General features: G+C 44.5%; 1 protein-coding gene across 1 annotated transcript; it reads right to left on the bottom strand.

Moving 5' to 3' along the window:
• Window positions 1-1,836: 1,836 nt before the first annotated feature.
• LOC137904920 (solute carrier family 12 member 7-like) lies at window positions 1,837-18,190 on the bottom strand. The gene is made up of 27 exons (XM_068749138.1): window positions 18,043-18,190; window positions 15,609-15,700; window positions 15,244-15,375; window positions 13,287-13,433; window positions 12,593-12,647; window positions 12,268-12,398; window positions 12,063-12,184; window positions 11,889-11,993; window positions 10,945-11,156; window positions 10,659-10,826; window positions 10,187-10,285; window positions 9,801-9,858; window positions 9,421-9,595; window positions 8,981-9,099; window positions 8,803-8,901; window positions 8,584-8,703; window positions 8,202-8,306; window positions 7,851-8,019; window positions 6,079-6,274; window positions 5,758-5,924; window positions 5,211-5,342; window positions 4,974-5,081; window positions 4,723-4,809; window positions 3,427-3,596; window positions 3,300-3,314; window positions 2,757-2,890; window positions 1,837-1,941 (listed from the first exon to the last, which is right to left on the bottom strand). Exons 1-27 carry the CDS (start codon window positions 18,188-18,190, stop codon window positions 1,850-1,852), a joined length of 3,357 nt encoding a protein of 1,118 aa, XP_068605239.1. The 3' UTR covers window positions 1,837-1,849.
• Window positions 18,191-19,178: the final 988 nt, after the last annotated feature.

Raw genomic sequence — 19,178 nt, 5'->3', positions numbered from 1 at the left:
ACCGCCGGGTCCAAAACGATCTTCACGCCCTGCTGGTTGCAGCAATCAGGGAAATGCGTTGCCATCACTGGGGGAGATTTCTCTGCTGTTCAACATGCCGGTGGGTCATGTTACATACATGTTACATACAAGAAACTGCCAGAGTAATGTTACATACATGTTATATACAAGCAACTGCCAGCGTAATGTTACATACATGTTACATACATGTTACATACATGCAACTGCCAGAGTAATGTTACATACATGTTATATACAAGCAACTGCCAGCGTAATGTTACATACATGTTACATACATGCAACTGCCAGAGTACTGTTACATACATGTTTCACCCCTTTTGGCTGCTGGGTTTTTACACATCAGATAATCTGTTTGTGCCACTCATACGTCAGCAGGAGTCGTCGTGAAGCAATAAAGTGTTAAATTAGATGACCTGTTCTGAATGTGAGCCTCCAGCTGAGCTCAGACATCCACCGGACCCAGATGCCCGTTGTTCTGTGCGTGCTGACCCGGCTAACGACCCGGTGGAACAAACAGGAAGCCATTTATCCAAGGCCAAGTTCCCCAGAAAGCGTTTTGCCACAGCTCCAAGATTGTCTTTGTTCCTTTGACAGCCAAGAAATAATGATGACTTTCGGATTAGGTAAATGGATTTTCTGACAAGGAGCCTGGGCCAGTTATGTAAGAGGTGAAGCTCAGCCCTCATCTTTTTCACTTCGATGGACTTTCTGCCGGACAAAATAGCTCAAAGAGTTTTCCAAATGTGCAGCAGATATAGGTGGATTCAGGTTAAATGGATCGGTGTGCAGCTGTGACAGTGAAGACGACTCGAGTTGTGAGTTTCCATCCAATTCTAATGCAGATTAGCGCATCAATTCAAACATGAACTAAAGCTCACATGAACCACTGTGCACTATTTCATTTTTAGCTTCCAGCATTATTTACAATAATGCTTTGACTAATTGTAAATTCTCTCTTTAAAATGTTTAAAGAGAGAATTTATTCGGTGGCCAGCAACTCTTCCTCTTCCCACGACACATCGTCATCATTTTCTTTCATAAACTAGAGGTTTATTATTAATACGTTTGAGCTTGACTTCATCGCTCCGCGCTAACGACCTCCGTATATTGCCGTGCAACATTCATTAAATGAGGAATAAAGGCAGTTTGTGCTAGTTTGTTCATTTTGAAAGAGAACACAAGGGTTAGACATTTCTTTAACATCATTGTGCGAGGACGAGGAGCGTTATAGGGAGCACGGCTGGATGGGGCATGACTGTCCCTTTTTCTTTCAGCATGACACATCATGTTGACCACATGTTCTTAAAAAAAAAAAAAAAATGAATTGACATTGCATGAAAATAATGTGGCAAAGACTCCATGTTGTTTTGTTTCCTCATCAGCGAAGGCGTGACCTCGCCCCCCTCAAACATTAAAATCAGCTAAAATCACAGAAGCTGTTCTTCATCATGTAAAATCAAAAGGTTTGGAAGGTCTCTGAACGCATGACTCAGCAGTTCTGAAATAAATAAAGGCCGAGTCAGCTGTCTGTCTGCAGCCCCCATTTTCATCGGGTTCCCAGAATAGTCTGACAGAAGCCGGTTCCACAGCGCAGCCACAAATCCTTTACAGCATCGCTCAGGACCTCCATGGGGAGTCCTGATGAGTCCCACCTGTGCTGCAGGTACGCTCCTCCACACTACCACGTCCCACTGCTGCTATGTAATGGGGGGGGGGGGGGGGGGGGGGCGTGGACAAAATCTTTGTCCACGCCCCATCTCAAGTCATGACTTGTCAACCCTTTGTTCTCAGGGGCTCAACAGTCCAATGATGTATCCCCCCCTTGGCACTAGGAGTAGATTGTAATGACCTCCCGACCCCCCCCGCGGACCAACAGGACACGGTTCAGACCCTCGATCAGGACCTCCAGGAACTCCATATCTGAAAATGACACTGTGGTCAAGGACAGAACATTAGAGTGGGCGGTGTCCATAAGGGACGTCCAGGCTTCCGATGGAATATAAATATACCAACTCCAAGTGTGTACTGTGTGTACTGTTGGCCTTTATGCTTGTACTCTATATTTCAGTCTTCCGAATCTGTGAATCCTTTTCACTGATAATGGCAATAAATAATATTCTGATGACTTCTAGTAAAATGTACTATTAATTCTGATGTAGTTCTTAAAGTGCGGTTTTACTGCTGTTTCCATGTTTGTTGAGTTGAAAGTTTGAACGTCATGGTGTGAGTCCACTATGAGGCTGTTTTCAGACCGACTGCTCATAATGGAAACCTTAATAAAAAGAGTCAGGCTAAGGTTCTCCTTGGGAGTGTCCAGGTTGGACAGGATTAGAAATGAGACAATAAGAGGGACAGTGAAGGTTAGACATTTTGGAGACAAGGTCAGAGAGGACAGACTTTGATGGGTTGGACATGTCCAGAGGAGAGACATGGACTATATCGGCAGAAGGATGCTGAGGATGGAACTGCCAGGGAACAGGGCTATAGGTCGACCCAGGAGAAGATACATGGACGCAGTGAGGGAGGACATGAGAGTGGCTGGTGTTGGAGAGGACGACGCAAAGGACAGGGTGAAGTGGAGAAGGTTGATTTGCTGTGGAGACCCCTCACAGGACAAGAAGGAAGTACAGTAGTAGAATATCAAGACCAGGACTCTGAAAATGATTTGTGACACAAATTCCGTCTTATTCAAGTATAAATGGACTGAATCACCATCTGTGATTCGTAAAGGATACAGTTCTCATCCCCTTTCTTGTTCTTCGGCGGCCCGGGCATGTTGAGCAAAACGAGCTGTGAGTTCTGCGATTTCTCCACCACCACGCCGTTCAGCCTCAGGGCCGTGTGCATCCTCCGGACGTTGGACTGGTTGCTGCGTGGGCAGACAGGAGTCAGTACACAAGCTACAAGGACTACTGCAATGCAAAGTACAATAAGTACAAGAAATAGTACAAGAAATAAGCAGCAAACGTGAGAAATAAACAGCTCACTGGGGGAATGATCCATCCATGCATCACGATGATTTCACTTGTCAACAATTATTAAAATTAATTGGTTCTGATTAGAAGTAAGTAGACTATGAAGGGAAATAGCGAATAACTTGTACAACATTATAATTTATATTTCCAGATCTAACACTTTGAATGGGGGCAAGTAAGCAGCGAGCACAACTCATCTGTTATTACACACTGAAGCTGAACGGTGATGAACCGGATCTAATTTCAGAAAAACAAGCTCAAATAAGTTCATTAACAGGAACAGAGGAAGAGAAAGTGACTTACAGCGTCTCCCACTCACTAGAGGAAGGGAAGAGAAACACATCCAGCATTAACCCTAATGATTTATCACTAAACACATGCACAGTGCACACACAATGGTAAACAAACACGATGCTGAAAACCGACTCACGGCTTCATATTAAACAGATCTTTGACCGGGACGCCTTCTCTCTGTCTGTTCCGTTCCTGGACCAGCTTGTCTTTGGTCCAGGTCATGTGGACGCGTTCCGGGGCGGCGCCTGCTGCTCTGTCGTTTGTCGTGGAGTGAGACGCGGTGTTTCGGTCATGAATCAGCTGAGCCTGAACACAGGAGGGGATGCAGAGATGGTGCCGTGTCACGGGCTTGTTTCCCTTGATGCTAAGACAGTCAATGCAAGAGTCAAAATCCAAGTTCTAAGAAAGGCTTCAATACAAAATCAGTCTCTCTGGAATCAGACAAAATCAGTTGACAAAATAATTACAGATTATTATGGGAACACAAATCAATCCAGCGGCAATTTGTATTCCGGGAGATTAACTAACAAAGTTTGTAGATAACAGTGATGAAGTGTAAGAAGAAGTTTTGTGTGGCGTTTTAGGGCAGATGAAGGTTAATGATGAGGAGGCTCATGATGAGTGAAGCATGAACCACCAGATTCAGATGAAGGGAGAGTTACACTCATAGTTCTACTGATGCTCCTGGAGCGTTTACATGGGGAGGCACCGCATTAAGAACGGGGAACTGTCATGAGATTATTGCTTCTAGGTTCATTCACATAAAAACAGATGCCTTCCTGTAATGTCTTGGTCACGGTTTGCCCTCTCGAGTTTCTCAATTTGCTATTTTTTACACTTTAAAATGAATTTTATTTTAGAAACACTTAAATGTATGTTTAGGTTTTTACATTTACTGTTCAAGCTACACTGCTACTTTTTACATTACATAATAATGATCTTTTATATAAGTGAATGTTCCTCAAAGCCATAATGGAATATCTCTAATGAGAATATTATCGAGGTTTGATCTGGAACTATTTTTGTTTGAGATTTAACGCAGTGTTTTCCAGTTCGTGTATAAATGCTCACGATGACAGGAATGTTTATCAAATATAGAATTATTTGTCATTTATGTGCTAAATTTTATTCATCGTCTCATCTTCAGCTGCTTATCCGATATACAGGTCGCGGGTGTGGCTGGAGTCCATCCCAGCTGACGACAGGCAAGAGAGCGGGTCTGTTGGTAATCAACAGCTCGACTAAAGACGAGAGATGAAGAGTTTCTGAGCGTCTTTCATCCCAGTCAGAATCTCCAGTGCGGCTACTGGAAGAAACACTTTTGCAGAAGCATGACGAATGCTGGGAATGAATAATGATGAAGCGAGGAGTGAATGACAGATGGAGGCAGGAATGGCATGGTGATTGGCTGCTGCGAGCCATCTGCAGCTACCTCCTCCTCGGGGATGCACGAGATGCTGAAGGCACCCAGCTTCTTCCGCTTTATGGAGCCTCGCGATATGTCAGTGATGCTCTGAATCTGAGACCGGTGGCCAATCACACAGAGACCACAGGGAGGTTAAGCTTCACAAACCACCCCTGATCAACCCCCGATCAGTCAACGTGTCACATGAGAATGCATCCATTATGCAGTTTGTGTGAAGACAGGAGTTGCAGCGGATGCACTTTAATGTCTCACAGCACCTCTCTCTTCCTCTCGGTGCGGGACAGCTGCATCTGCTTCAGCATCTGGGACCGCTGCTCCATCATCATCGTCTTCTCGTACGTGAAGGCCGAGATGTCACTGTCATGCTAGAGGAACATATCGAACTTGTCAAAGTCACTCAGGTTTCACATTATGCACTATAATGTGAAAATAAAGCCTTTCGGGATCTCGTGGGTAAGACAAACACGGCTTCTCGGAATGCGTAGAAGTCTCACCATCTCCACCACCTCCACCTCGGCATCCAAACGCAGATGGTAGAGAAACATCTGCAGGTCTTTCTTCATTTGGATGGAGTTGTCGTCCATCTGGGCCACCGTGAAAATGCGCATTTTACACTTCTTCCACACCTAAAGAGATAGAAGAGCCATAAGAATCAGCTGATGGTCATATGCATGGCTGAGCTGAGGAGGCATGTGTGAAACTAAAACTAAAGTCTGCATTCAGCGGAATAAAAACTGGGTTACTTTAAAGCACAAATAGGAAGTTTTAATTTAATGTAATTTAACACTTATTTTTGGGATAAAACTAAGAATACCAGCGTCAGCCCAATCAACCAGGTGATTAGAACAAAGCAGATGGGTACTAGTACTACGTCACGTATCCAGCTGTGTCAAGGTTGACTTAGGCATGCATTAAATTATATGTATTAAGTATACTGTATTATTTACTACTGTCGTCATTAATATTATAAATATCTACTACCTATATACTTAAAACAAATAAATATAAAACAAATGTAGGAAATAATAAAAACACACACACCTTGTGCTGACTCAGCAGAAATGGCAACAGCATGAGGAGTCCGCCATCGTGAACGATCCACCACACGTCGATGGTTCCCTCCAGACGCTCCTGGTTGCCGGGGAACTGGTCGATGTTCTTAGCGACCAGCAGCGCCTGATTAGCCGCCGTTGCTTCTCTCACCGTTTCTGTGGAGAGAAGTCGGGCCAGCTTGGGCCTTTGTGTCTTACACTTTCAATATCACATTTATGGCTTTAAATGGCTAGTAAGGTCACCTCTAATAAATAACGGAACACCTTACCCTTAAAAACGGATCATCAAACTTGCATGTGTGTCATTTACCAATGAAATTTTTCCTGGCTGAGGAATCCCTTGCTTGTTTCCACGCTGCAGGCCAGGCCATCAGGATCGCATTGTGCTTCATTCCTCCCAGTCCGGCCGACTGGATGAGCAGCGAGAAACCGTCTCTCAGGTTGGATGACGCCACCACGTGAGAGAAGCCCTTCGTGCGATCGGCAGCCATGGTCAACTTCAGGTTCTGCAGGGAGCAAACGGAGAACAGAGAACATGGGCAGAGATAAGAATGATCATGAGAACTGCTTCACAGCTGAATGCCAACAGGTGGCGCTGCTGTCATGTCCTGTATAAAATGTTTCCAGCTTCTTTCCGGCCAATCACAAGTTTAAATCCTTTTATGTGAAGTTCATTGATAAGGCTGTGTTCTCAGAGTGTTCTGCTGTGAATGAATAAAGTTCTTTGAATTGAGCAGTCCGTTGAAAATAAATCAAAATGTGCTTCATAAATGAGCCACACTCTGATCTCAAAGTAGATCAAGAGTTTTCCCCAAAAAATAAGAACATAAAAAAGCAATGAAAGTCTTTGTTACAGTTATAAATAGAACATCACTTATTTTGTTATGGTGCAAGTTGCAAAAAATGTATTTTGTCTGATCGTTAATATCAAACCGTCTCTGATGGTTGTTTTGTCTTTACTGATCACAATTGCAACTAGAAAACGACAATCAGAGATTGCAGACCCTCGCCTCCAAAAGACTATTGGATCTTGTGAGACAGTAAACAGGGCTTCCGGATCAGAGGGGCCAAACCTGCTCTAGCTTGCTGCTCCGGAACGTAATACAAGACACCTTCTGGACTCTTTTTCCCATCATGCCATTCGTGTCCCTCCCTCTTAAAGTGGCAGTTTACAGCACAGGCACAATTCCAGATGTAAAAATAATTCTAGAATCTGGATCCAGATCCGGATCAACGCCATTCTCGTGGAGGACCGAGCCACAGACGGACCCAATTGCAATACCCTCGCCTCCTCTTCGGCGAGGGTAATAAAACTATTAAACTGACATTGACGCCTGTGAAAGAAAGATTTTTTTTGCTTTAGTTATATATCTCTATTTATATAGGTGCCTTTAACTAGTGGTGAACTAATGACACAGCATCACCCTTCAGTTCATTATTACCCTCGCCGAAGAGGAGGCGAGGGTATTGCAATTGGGTCCGTTTGTTTGCCTGTCTGTCTGTCTGTCTGTTTGTTTGCTTGTTTGTATGTCCGCGCGCATAACTCAAACACTAGTAACCCAATCGACTTGATTTTTACACAAGCAAGGTTCTGTCCGTGGCTCGGTCCTCCCCGAGAATGGCGTTAATCCGGATCTGGATCCAGATTCTAGAATTATTTTTATTACATCTGGAATTGTGCCTGTGCTGTAACATGGGAGTGTCACTTTAAGAGGGAGGGACACGAATGGCATGATGGGAAAAAGAGTCCAGAAGGAGTCTTGTAGTACGTTCCAGAGCAGCAAGCTCGAGCAGGTTTGGCCCCTCTGATCCGGAAGCCCTGTTTACTGTCTCACAAGATCGAATAGTCTATTGGAGGCGAGGGTCTGCAATCTCTGATTGTCTTTCTAGTTAATGCTGCAAGCAGCGTCATCATTATAGCACGGCCTGTCATTTAAACTTCTGCTTTCTTCTGAATGACTGGAAACTTCACCAAATGTTCAAACATCACACAGACGGATGCACCGAATGCTCCATGTTCCAGCTCTGAGCGCTGGGCGTGTCTACAGGGTGGAGACTGAGCAGGCAAACGGGACAGCAAACCTGCTCTGCGGTCTTAACATCGTTTCCTCGGGTCATGTAGGTTCCCTCCAGCACCGAACAGACGATGGTCAGTCCCTCTCCTGCTTTGAGCTGCGTGGTGAAGGACAGGAGACGAGGATGTTTCACCATCAGGTCTGAGTCCAGCTTACACATCACCAACAGCTGAGGCCTGAAGAGAGAAACGACATACAAGAGAATGCAGGACAAAAATCAAACGGCCGTCATTTGTAATACCAGAAATCAAACACTGAAAAGATCAATTGTATTATTTTCAATGATCTTCAGAAGCAATCTACCCTAATAAATACCCTAATAAAAGGGATTAAAGGTACCTGACACACACGTGCTCACCTCCAGTTTTTGGTGTGTGGCGGAGCTTCCTCCAGCCGGACGAGAGCATAGCGTGCTGCATTTAGGGAGAGGCCTCTAATCCCGTCGCCCCACTCCTTCACTGCCCTGTCACCAAAAGATCCCAACAGGGACGTTAAAACGTCCAGAAGAGACGGTGAAAAGTTCAACTTTGTCTGAAATGGAGTGCAACTGGTACAGAACTGATGTGAACACAGCGACAGTAAATGTAAAAGCCTCTGAGAGAGAACTACTGCTTCACATCCATGACTACGAAGTCTTCCAAACACAACGGGACATTGGACGTTTTTGCGTCAGTCCAACCAGAAATAGTTCTGAAAGCGGATTTGATGTGATTTCTTGACCTGAAATCCCCCAAACTCACCCTTTATACTCAATATACTTGTAGATACAGCTGGCTATTACCACGGCAACCAACGCATAGTACCAGGAGCAGATGAACATGAGAGAAAGACACAGACTCATGCCTAGGAAAGAAAGTGTCCTGCAGGACACAGATAACACATGTGTTATTACAGGTTTAAGAACAAGATGAAAGCATCTTTAACGTTACAGGAAGGATTCTGCAGGACGATCGTCTCACCAGTGATAGAACTTGAAGCGAGGTCTCCAGTTTGGGGTGCGGAGCAGAGTCTGAATAGCACAGGCCAGGTTAACAAACAGATAGCACATGAGATAAAACCTGAGGAGGACAGGCAGAAGGTGATGGAACAGTTTGGGAGGAAAACCAACACTACTTTTGCATGTTTCAAACCACATACATGGAGAGGATGGGAGCCACAGCATCGAGCGAAGCGATGAGGATTCCAATCTCACAGATCCCGACCGTCAGCAACAGAGCCCAGGTGGGTTCACCGTTCGCCTTCCCATGACCAAAGATCTGACAACGAAATAGAACGACAGGTGGTTTGAACAATAGTATATTTTATTTTAATATATTTTATTCTATTTGTGAGGAACAGGGTTCAATTGATACACGGCACCAGAGTTTGTGTCGGGGCGTAAAGCAGTAAAGTAAAATCTGCATCTTGTCAAATACGGAAGACAACGGCCTTGATTTGAGTTTTATTGTTTAAGATTAGGAAGATGAAAGGGTCTGGCTAAGCGTGTGAGAGGAACCTGCAAAGAGTCAAACAGTAAAGTAACTCAAACCAAAAGTCCGGCTGTACAACAAAGAACAGAAACGCTTTCAAACACTGACCTGCAAGAACGGGAGGATGACATCCCGGGCGATTGCCTGCAGCAGCCTGGGGGCGCCAGTGAGGCACTGGAGTGCTGCCCCACAGCAAGAGAAAAACGAGCCAATCACAATGACCCACGGAGAAGGCCATGCCAGGATACCAATCACTGGGTTCACCTGTACCGAGTAACCAAACCTGAAAACAAGCACGCAGCCACCGTGTGTGTTACCATGAGAATCCTGAAACACTCGATGTGCATGCCCACATTCTCTGTACAAATATTTCAGTGTCATTACTTCTTTACAATGCAACAGAATGTACAGATGGAGGTTATGCCAATGGCTATTATTCTAAGAAAGCACATCATCAAAAGCTCAAGAATAAAATCAAGTAGACGTACTTGTCTCGCAGCACGACGCCTTCAATACAGGCTCCAAATAAAACCACAAAGGAGATGTCTGAGCGTGAAGTTCAGGTGGAAACACTGACGCCGTGAATCAGCCTCGCAGAAACAGGCAGGCCGGACATTTTCTAACAATTGAACAAAACTAATCGAATCAGTCTATCTGTTATTGGAGGCCGACGAACAAACCACCTCCACCTGCATGACGCTGCGTGACATGTGTGCATGCTGCATGGTGTGTGTGTGCTGCATGAGGTGCGTGTGTGCTGAATGAGATGTGTGTGTGTGCTGCATGACTTGTGTGCACGCTGCTTGACGTGTATGTGTGTGTGTGCTGCATGACGCTGCATGACACGCTTGCTTGCATAGAATGGGGTGGATACAGAGGAAGGAGGTGGTGAGAATGGCCAGGATGGTTCCTATTGGGATGGACCTCTGGGCATCCCTGAGGTCACCTGACCTGTTAGAACCAGCCATCATGCCTGCAACAAAACATACACACATGGACACACCGCTCGGTCTAACATTGTGTTATGCACGCGTCTGTTTGTGCGTCTCTTTGTTGCGTAGCAGCAGATACCAGGGAACGAGGAATAGCTGATTTGATTTTAAGGCAGAACTGGACGTCCAGGGAACTTAATTCCCCGACTGTGCCGTAGCCAGTCTTCATGTTTGATGTTTCACTTGCTAATCTTCCTTTCATAATAGTGTTATTGATTTGCGCACGAATAAACGGATTTATAAGATATATGATACAGGAACTACTATTTCTCTTGTGTTATTCCATATGACACTGAAGATGGCTTCTAATCAGACATGCTCACTAGTTTGGTATTTGATGGAGTAATAATTTACCTGTGACAGATGGGAAGTATATTCCCACCAGCAGAGTAAAGTAGGTGGCGATGTCATTGATGACGTACGGCGTATAGTTATCGGTGGACACGTCCTGGACTGGTATCGAAGGCAGGCTCTTCTTCTCTACGAATGTCCCGGCTCCACCATAGTCGCCCCACAGGTTGTCTGAGGGAGAGACAGGGACATCAGCACAACGACTAAATGGCTCATCCTGTGGGCTGGTGGATCAGCTGTCAGTCTGAGAACAGGAAATAAGAACCCTTCCTCTCCTCTCCTCTCCCACCTCTGATGACGCCACTGAGCATCCCAGGAATGGCCAGCATCTCTGTCAGGTTGTTCAAGAGGAAATATTCATCACACGTTGCGTTGGAGGATTTACTGTCACAGAAGATGTTCCATATTTCGGTCCGCAGAGTGTTGTTTTTCACAACTTGTGCTTTTGCACAAATGTCGAAGTTGTCATTCCTCAGTGATCGGTTTCCCAGCAGGCAGACGCTGCAGAGCAGAGGGGAGGGGAGCGCAGTCAGATGGAATCAGAGGAAGGGGTTGCGTCAGATGGGTCCCTGGTTCCCTCAGAATAAGATGATGGAGAGCCACTGAGAGGCATTAAATGATGAAGGATTCATCTTTTACAGCTTGATGGCCTCTTAAACCCAAATCCCAGGGCAGAGCGGGACTACGTCTCCACCAATTACAAAAGGGACATGCAGCTCTCCTCCTGGCTGAGTGACCCTGAACCTCAACCCGAACCCGAACCTGAACAGGCTTACATGGAAAGGTCCTGCTGGCAGATGGAAAGGGAATCCCTCCACCGAGTTACGGTCCCGGACCTCCTGCCATCTTCCAAATATGAAAACAATGGAGTTTTAGTTTCTTCTTACTTGAGTTTGCTGTTGACTGCAACTCACCGCTCTTTAACCCTTTCAGCTGTGTTTTGCGCACATAATGCATCAAAAGTCACACCCCTGTCCTTCTCCACAGCCTGCCATCTTGGCACCGTAAATACCAAGAATCCTCCCCCCACAATCAACGTATTATAATATAAAACAATGAGAAGCTCTAAAAGTGCTGAAGTCGCACCTTGAATAGACTGTGTGGCTCTAAGTAGGCTCAGACTTCCTGTTTACGTTCATATTCAGAGAACCTGATAGTGAATAGGTGAAGTCCAACGATTCAGCGCAGGTGGAATTTACCTGATGCAGTAACCTACCTGATGCAGTAATTTACCTGAACTCCGGCGGTTCAATGATGGTCTTGATCGCTCCTGCATAAGTGGCCATGATGGAGAGAAGCACACAGGCCAGGAACACCAGAGACAGTTTGTTCACATATCTGCAGAGAGAACAGGTGGAACTGAGAATGTTGCTGTGCACGGATGTGTGTGTGTGTGTGTGCACTTACTTCACCCCTACAAACACCACCAGCGCCATCAGGACGAGACAACATGTGCCGTAGATGCGCATATTGTTGGACATTGCTCCGTCCCCGTCTTTAAACACCATCGCCGTTGGAATGATGTATGTCTGGCAGGGCGGAGTCAGCCGGCAGAGTGAGCATACAGAAAGAGTCGCACAGCCGACCTGCTGTTTGTAGAGTCCTAACATACCAGAAGGATCTCGATGGTGCCCAGAATGTACAAGGATCCAGCAAAGGTGTTTCCCAGGTAGAAGCAGAGTCCCACGGCTCCTCCAAATTCTGGACCCAGTGATCTCGAGATCAGGTAGTACGCACCGCCAGCTATTGAGAGATTAAATCAAAGTCAGGGCAACTATAGACTTCTGATCTGACCGATCGCTCTTCTTTAGTAGACGCTACTGCAGCAAGGCGCTTTATAGCCAACATAGAATAACATTGTTTTAATTTGAATATGTCAAAGGCAATATAATATACTGTATATAAGAAAAATCTGAATGTAATAGTTTTTAATGTACCTGGAACAACTCCGTTTGTTGCTATGGCGCTCATTGATATGGCCGTGAGCAAGGTCTGTGTGGCGAGAGAGATGAAGGCATCAGGAGAAAAGAGACGGGAAGAATGCAAGGATGGGTTCTTGGAAATGTTGTAGTTACGTAAATAAAATCCAACAGAATGCATAATCTTTACTCAAGTCATTTCTATAATTTAAAAACAGGCCAAACTTCTCTTTATTATTTAACATACACACCTAAAAAAGAATCAATAATTTTTGCCCTAGTCCGCTGTATGCCTTATCTGCAAGTGTTTTATGCTGCAGGTCAAATCTAGCAGGTATAAATAAATGAACTCTGTGCTCTGAGAGCATAAGCCACTCCCTGAGCCATTAAAGAGTCCACAATAAACCATTAAACAATCTTTTTGTCCTACAGCATGGCTTTGCATGGCAGCTTTGTTTCAATAAAATCATTTTGCACACATATCGCATCACGAGTGTAGAACATTTCCATTCACACTTTCCAAACAGCTGCATCTCTGTTGATCATGGGCGCTACTGACGTCCAAACAGTGTCCGTGAAAAGGGACATTTTCTGCTTGTTTTTGTGCTGCCATGAAGATTATGATGTAAAGTCATAGCACTGTGCATTCATTGCCCCCGGCCCCATGTTTTCTCTTCCTAATGTTCAGCTGTTATGCTCATGAATGACTCACACAGATGCAGCACATGGATACTATGGCGAAGGATCCCAGGATTCCTGCTGTACCGACGATCCAGGTGAGACGCAGGAAGAGAATCACACCGAGAATGTTCTGCATGCAGGGCAGGTAAACTCCAATTAAAGTTCCCATCTGGGGTACCTGTGGATGGTAAACACACAAATACACATGCATGTTTTGTTTTACTCCTGCAGCAATCAGAATATTAAATTAATTAATAATAATTCATGTGCAATGTAAAAGATGCACAATGGGTAAGTCATGCTGAACAATGATGCGTGATCAATACAATAGGTTTAGTCGTTATGCAGTATTTACAGTATGCATTGCACTACATAAACACGTATACAGTACCTACCCCTACCTGCTACCTCAGCTCAAAAACATCTACGTACCATTGTTTTCGGTTTGGCATTCTTTGCCCTTTACTTTGATTCTTCTTGACTGCATTCAGCTGCAGCTCTAAATGATGGGAAGCGTCCGGTTATCTCACTTTGCGTCTGCCGTTATTCTATTCCAGGCGCCAGATCCCCTTTGATTCCCTCAACAGAAACATCACGGCTATTATTCAGCGTGAGGCTTTCAGCGAAGCATCATCAATGCTTCCACACATCACCGGACCGAAGTCCAACTGTGTGTTCGCTCAGAGGCTGCAGCTGCTCAGCGTCAGCAACGCTCAAGGCGGGGGGGGTCTTACTGGACTATATATTCAACTTCATATCGTTGGACTCACTGGAATACCCACAGAGGTGAGAATAAATGATAAATAAAGTAACAACTTGTCGCTCATATTTACCATTTTGTTCTGCGCTGCTATTTTTGTCGTGATAAAGTACTCTAATCTTTGTTCTGTTAAAACCTCTGACGTCCAATCTCGTGATGATTTAAACCAAAAAGCCACATTTGGGGTTTCTTTCTGGGCAGTGCAGCTTTGATCATTTCCTTCAATTTGTTTTATGTCTCAAAGAGATGTTGTAATCAGTTCTCACACAACTGCTGCCAGTCTCACATCAAGACTGTTAAATATGAAGCTCCGACATCGTAACAAAGATCCTCTGTTACCACAGAGCGGCGTTCTGACTGTTCACAAAGCGTGCTCGCCTCTACCAACCGTGCCTAATGGCATCTTTAAAGCACATTCCTAAGGGCTATTGATTAGCCAATTCAAAACACAGCCTGGTACAGTGAGCATTATTCTACCTCACCGCTATATTTAGATGTTTTCCTTGACAAATACAGATGTGTGTGTCTTTGTGGGCCATCCTCACTGCTCTCTGAATGTGTCTCACTTATGAACATCACAATGTTCATTATGGCTCAAAACGCTCGCCTTGAAGGGAGGATTTCCTTCGTGGAGGATAAAGTTGATTGTAAAGAAATGTTCAGTGAAATTTACATTTGAAGTTCAAAGTGCATTCCGATGTTTGGTTTAATTAAGTCTTGCAAGTTTTAGCTCTGGACTTCAATCCGTTACATTTTAAATGAAAGGTACCGATTAATTTAAAGTATATAAAAATACTTTTACATCCTCTGCAGGTAAAACATTCTGTTCTTTTGAAATAAGCATTCAAATGTTGTGATGTCTCCTCAATGATGAACGTCGACAGCAAAGACAATAAATTAATATTCATACAGTTGTCTTCTGTAAAGCACAATAAAGAGATTATTGATGCAAAGCAACACGATAAATTGGAAAACCAGAAATTAGAAGCACAGAAAATAGTCCCAAATGTGGAAATGGAACAAAGACCATGAGCGAGTTCAGGCTGGCAACCTGAGAGGCACTGCTCACACACGCAATTCTCTCGACAACAAGACTTGCAACCCCAATCCTAAATGTTCTGCTATGAGGATAAACATCATGGGCTCATTCGTTTGCTATTTGCACCAGACAAAAGCTGAAGGTCTTCACGTCCTTCTGAGGCAATGACTCATGAGTATGGGTCCGTACCGTGACATGGACCTTCCTGGCCCCATCCTCATCCTCAGCCTCCTCGTGCTCACGGACGCCCTGGGTCAGGTTGGTGTAGTTGGCCAGCTTTTTGAGGAGTGATGACACCATCGGGGCACTGTCCATTTCTTCCTGCAGGTGGACAAAGTCCTTAATGATGCTCCCATGTTTGCAGAATAGGGTTTGAGTTGGGATTAAATCAGATATTTTTACGAGATGGTCCCCGCCCCCTTCCTGTGGTTTGTTCATCTGATGTCATTTGAACATAATGTGATGACAGAAATACAGTGTGATACACTATAAAAATGTCAAAGGCATGCCTTCCTGCCCGGTGACCGGTGTGCATTTGGTGAATGTTGTCTTACTTCAAACAGCGCCATGTTCTTGCCATCATAATACTGCTCTCTGTCTTCCTCTGAACTGTTAAACGGGCTGGATGCTCTCTGGATGCCATCTCCTATTGGGAAACAGAAAAACACCCACAATATAAGATGCACATCAATGACAGAGTAGCAACAGAACAGAGGTGGCTGGTCGGCATACAATGGTGCTCCAGGAATCACTAGCTGCTACGTTTTTCTATTTCTGGCTGCCACACACCAAACCTGATGAAAGATGCAGGTCAAATAAAAGTCATCATTGTGTCATAAGCAATGTTCCCTCTAAGGGGGGCTCGTGCGTAATTACACACAGCTGATACGCTCTTCGCGCAGCGAAAATCTACGTTGCGCACAAAAAATATCCAACCTAAATTGAAAATAACATAAACACGTAAAAATTCATTCTGCGCTATTTTCCACTGTGCGTCAGTGAGTGACCGGTGACTGGCAGCTCCAGATAATGATGAGATTCACGTAAATCTTTACGCAGCTCATCAACGTCATTGATTGTTGATTTTTATCTCTTGTTTGTATGTTATTTATTTTTATACTATTATGCACATTGATATTTGCTTTCAAATGTAAAGTGCGTTTAAAATAAAATGTATTATTATGGTGTTGTCCAAGGGACTGCTCAGGGAGTTCGTGTGTTTGCTCAGACACATGAAGAATTAGAGGGGACATTGGTCAAAAGTGAACATTTAAAGTCTCCATTCTAAGCAAACGGGAACATCTGGAATCGCTCTCAACATTTAATGGGATCTAAGTTAGACCAAGACCCATCTTCAGATTTGTATTCATCAAGATCCATCCAGCAGTTTTTCTGTAATCCTGCTAACAGAGAAACAAAAACCATGAAAAACAGTCCCTCCTTAAGAAGTGGTTTAATTTAAGTGCTCCTTTTGCTAGCTTGTAATTTGTGCTTTGCTTCATTAAAACATGAAAGACCAGTTGGGCCGGTACACATGATGACTGTATTGGGAACATTTGGAATTATCTGACAGGTGGAGTACCAAAGTAGTGCTGCAGCGATAAGTACTGGAGCTATCCTGACCCCCCTGGCTGGGAAACAGTGCTGAATGCTTGACTGAATGGATTCCACAAACACAACAAACACATTTTACCCAGACTCTAGGAGGCTTGTCTTGTTTTGTGTGATTAGAAATGCATCCTGGTGTGTATTATATATTAATGCTGTGGACATAAAGGAGTTTATACTGTCACAATCTAAAAACACTTTAGATAACAAACACAAGTCACCATGAGAACAATCCCCAAGGCTTAGGGTGAATTCTAGATAACATTAAGAATGTGAGTTTATGTTTCTGTGTGTATGTGTGTATGTAGGTGTGTGTGTGTGTGTGTGTGTGTGTGTGTTCCCCTATTGCTCAATATGTCATTTCCCTTCCAAGTCATTGTCATTAGTGCCGACCGACATTTCCTGCTTGAGTGTGACAATAGTTGATAAGAAAAGGAAAAGCGCTGCAGAGCAGCAGACAGCTGACCGTTAGTAAATGAAATGAGATACTTGTCAGAGGATGCCGTTTTGGAAAATGATGGGACGGACAGTTTATTGTTTTCCCAGATGGCATCTTGTCAAATCAGCACATCTTTCATTTTTGACTTCTCCCTTCACAAAGAGTATGCCGTGTAGGGTGTGTGCAGGGTGTATTCTGGGTGTATTCTGGGTGTATTCTGGATGTATGCAGGGTGTATTCTGGGTGTATTCTGGATGTATGCAAGGTGTATTCTGGGTGTATTCTGGGTGTATGCAAGGTGTGTTCTGGGTGTATGCAGGGTGTATAATCAGTGCATGCTGTGTGTATGCTGTGTGTATTCTGTGTGTATGCTCGGTGCATGCTAGATGTATGCAGGATGTATGCAGGGTGTATGCTGTGTGTATACAGCGTGTATGCTGGGTGTATGCAGGGTACATGCTGGGTGTATGCAGCATGTATGCTGTGTGTATACAGCGTGTATGCTGGGTGTATGCCGGGTGTATGCAGGGTGTATGCTGGGTGTATTCTGTGTATGCTCGGTGCATGCCCGATGCATGCTGGGTGTATGCCGGGTGTATGCAGGGTGTATGCAGGGTTTATGATGGGTGTATGCAGGGCGTATGCTCGGTGCATGCCCGATGCATGCTGGGTGTATGCCGGGTGTATGCCGGGTGTATGCAGGGTGTATGCAGGGTGTATGCAGGGTGTATACAGCGTGTATGCAGGGTGTATGATGGGTGGATGCAGGGTGGATGCAGGGTGTATGCCGGGTGTATGTGGGGTGTATGCAGGGTGTATGATGGGTGTATGCAGGGTGCATGCTGTGTGTATGCTGTGTGCATGCTGGGTCAGGATGCAGAACTGATAATGGACCTTTCATAAGCATAAAACAAACTTACTCTTACATGCTGTATTCCTACCTGAGCTGAGTCGTTGCAAACTGCCCTCATCCTCTTCGACCTGAAAAAGTTTACCTAAGATGACTGGTTTGCTGCCTCCTGTTGCCCCCGCAGTGCCGCTGCCCATCTCCTCATCCTCCACCGGCACCACAGTGAAGTTGGTGGGCATTTTGGATCTTCAGGTCAAACTATGGAGGCTCCAGAGCCCAGCAACCGCAACTAGGAAGCCCCCCTCTGTTGAACCTTCAGCACCACTGAGAAGAAAAACAAAATCCAGAGGAAGATTCCGGGCGCCAGTGAGGACAGCTTAGGTTTCACTTTGACCTCTCCAACTCCTCTGCATTCTTTTCTCACTGCTGAGTAATCAGATGTCCTCGGAGTGAAGGTGCTGTCTCACACATGAGGCTGGTCAAAGTCCTGCAGTGTCTTCGCTCTCTTCTTCTTCCTTCTTGTCCCTTCCCCCTCTATTTACCACAGGAATAAAGGTGGCATCCACACATGTAAAACTTTGCTGCTCCTCCCAGAATTCTGTCCATCCCACTTCTCACACTCACGCAGGTACCGTACGGTCAAAAGGTGCTGCAACAAACGCTTAAACTTGAAGTAAACAAACCTTTCCGCTCATCGGCTGAAGGAAATCAACACTAAGCTCTGGTTTCTTTTCCTTTTCTCTCTTCAGGCTGGGAGTTTCCACCTCTGGTTTCCTTCAGGTAAACAAAATGGGTGTTGCCTTTCTGACAATGCATTGTGGGTAACTTTGAGGTGCGAGAGCGACACCACATGCTCACATGTGCACGCACATGTTAGAGGAGCAAAGGAAGCACATTGGTCGTTAACCTTCCTGTGTAAATTCCACAGGGGAAAGTATTAAGTTCCTGACAATGGGCACAAGCAAACTTCAATTGTTTAGTTTATGTGGGAATGACTGATGTTGATGTTGTGGAGCTATATATATATATATATATATATATTAGTAAGAGTAATGTTAAAGCAAGAAGCTTTTTGGAAGAAAAAAATATTATTGAAAATGTGACTACTGTAAAAGAAGAGTTTTTTTCTGGACAGACACTGTTCGGTGTTGAGTTTATCTTTAAAATTGTACTTTTTACAGAATGATTCTAATTGTAATTTGAGTTTATTTAACATACTGGTCACAT

Source organism: Brachionichthys hirsutus, chromosome 15 (genome assembly GCF_040956055.1).
Source record: "Brachionichthys hirsutus isolate HB-005 chromosome 15, CSIRO-AGI_Bhir_v1, whole genome shotgun sequence".
NCBI classification, from domain to species: Eukaryota; Metazoa; Chordata; class Actinopteri; order Lophiiformes; family Brachionichthyidae; genus Brachionichthys; species Brachionichthys hirsutus.
This window is presented reverse-complemented; position numbering and strand designations above follow the sequence as displayed.

Bases quoted from the DNA above. Each gene is read 5' to 3' on its own strand.
- LOC137904920 (XM_068749138.1), bottom strand. From the start codon at position 18,190: ATGCCCACCAACTTCACTGTGGTGCCGGTGGAGGATGAGGAGATGGGC. The intron at 13,434-15,243 runs GTACGGACCCAT...TACCATCCACAG, and splicing joins CCAGGAAGGTCCATGTCACG to GTACCCCAGATGGGAACTTT. The intron at 9,859-10,186 runs GTATCCACCCCA...CTTCACGCTCAG, and splicing joins TCTCACCACCTCCTTCCTCT to ACATCTCCTTTGTGGTTTTA.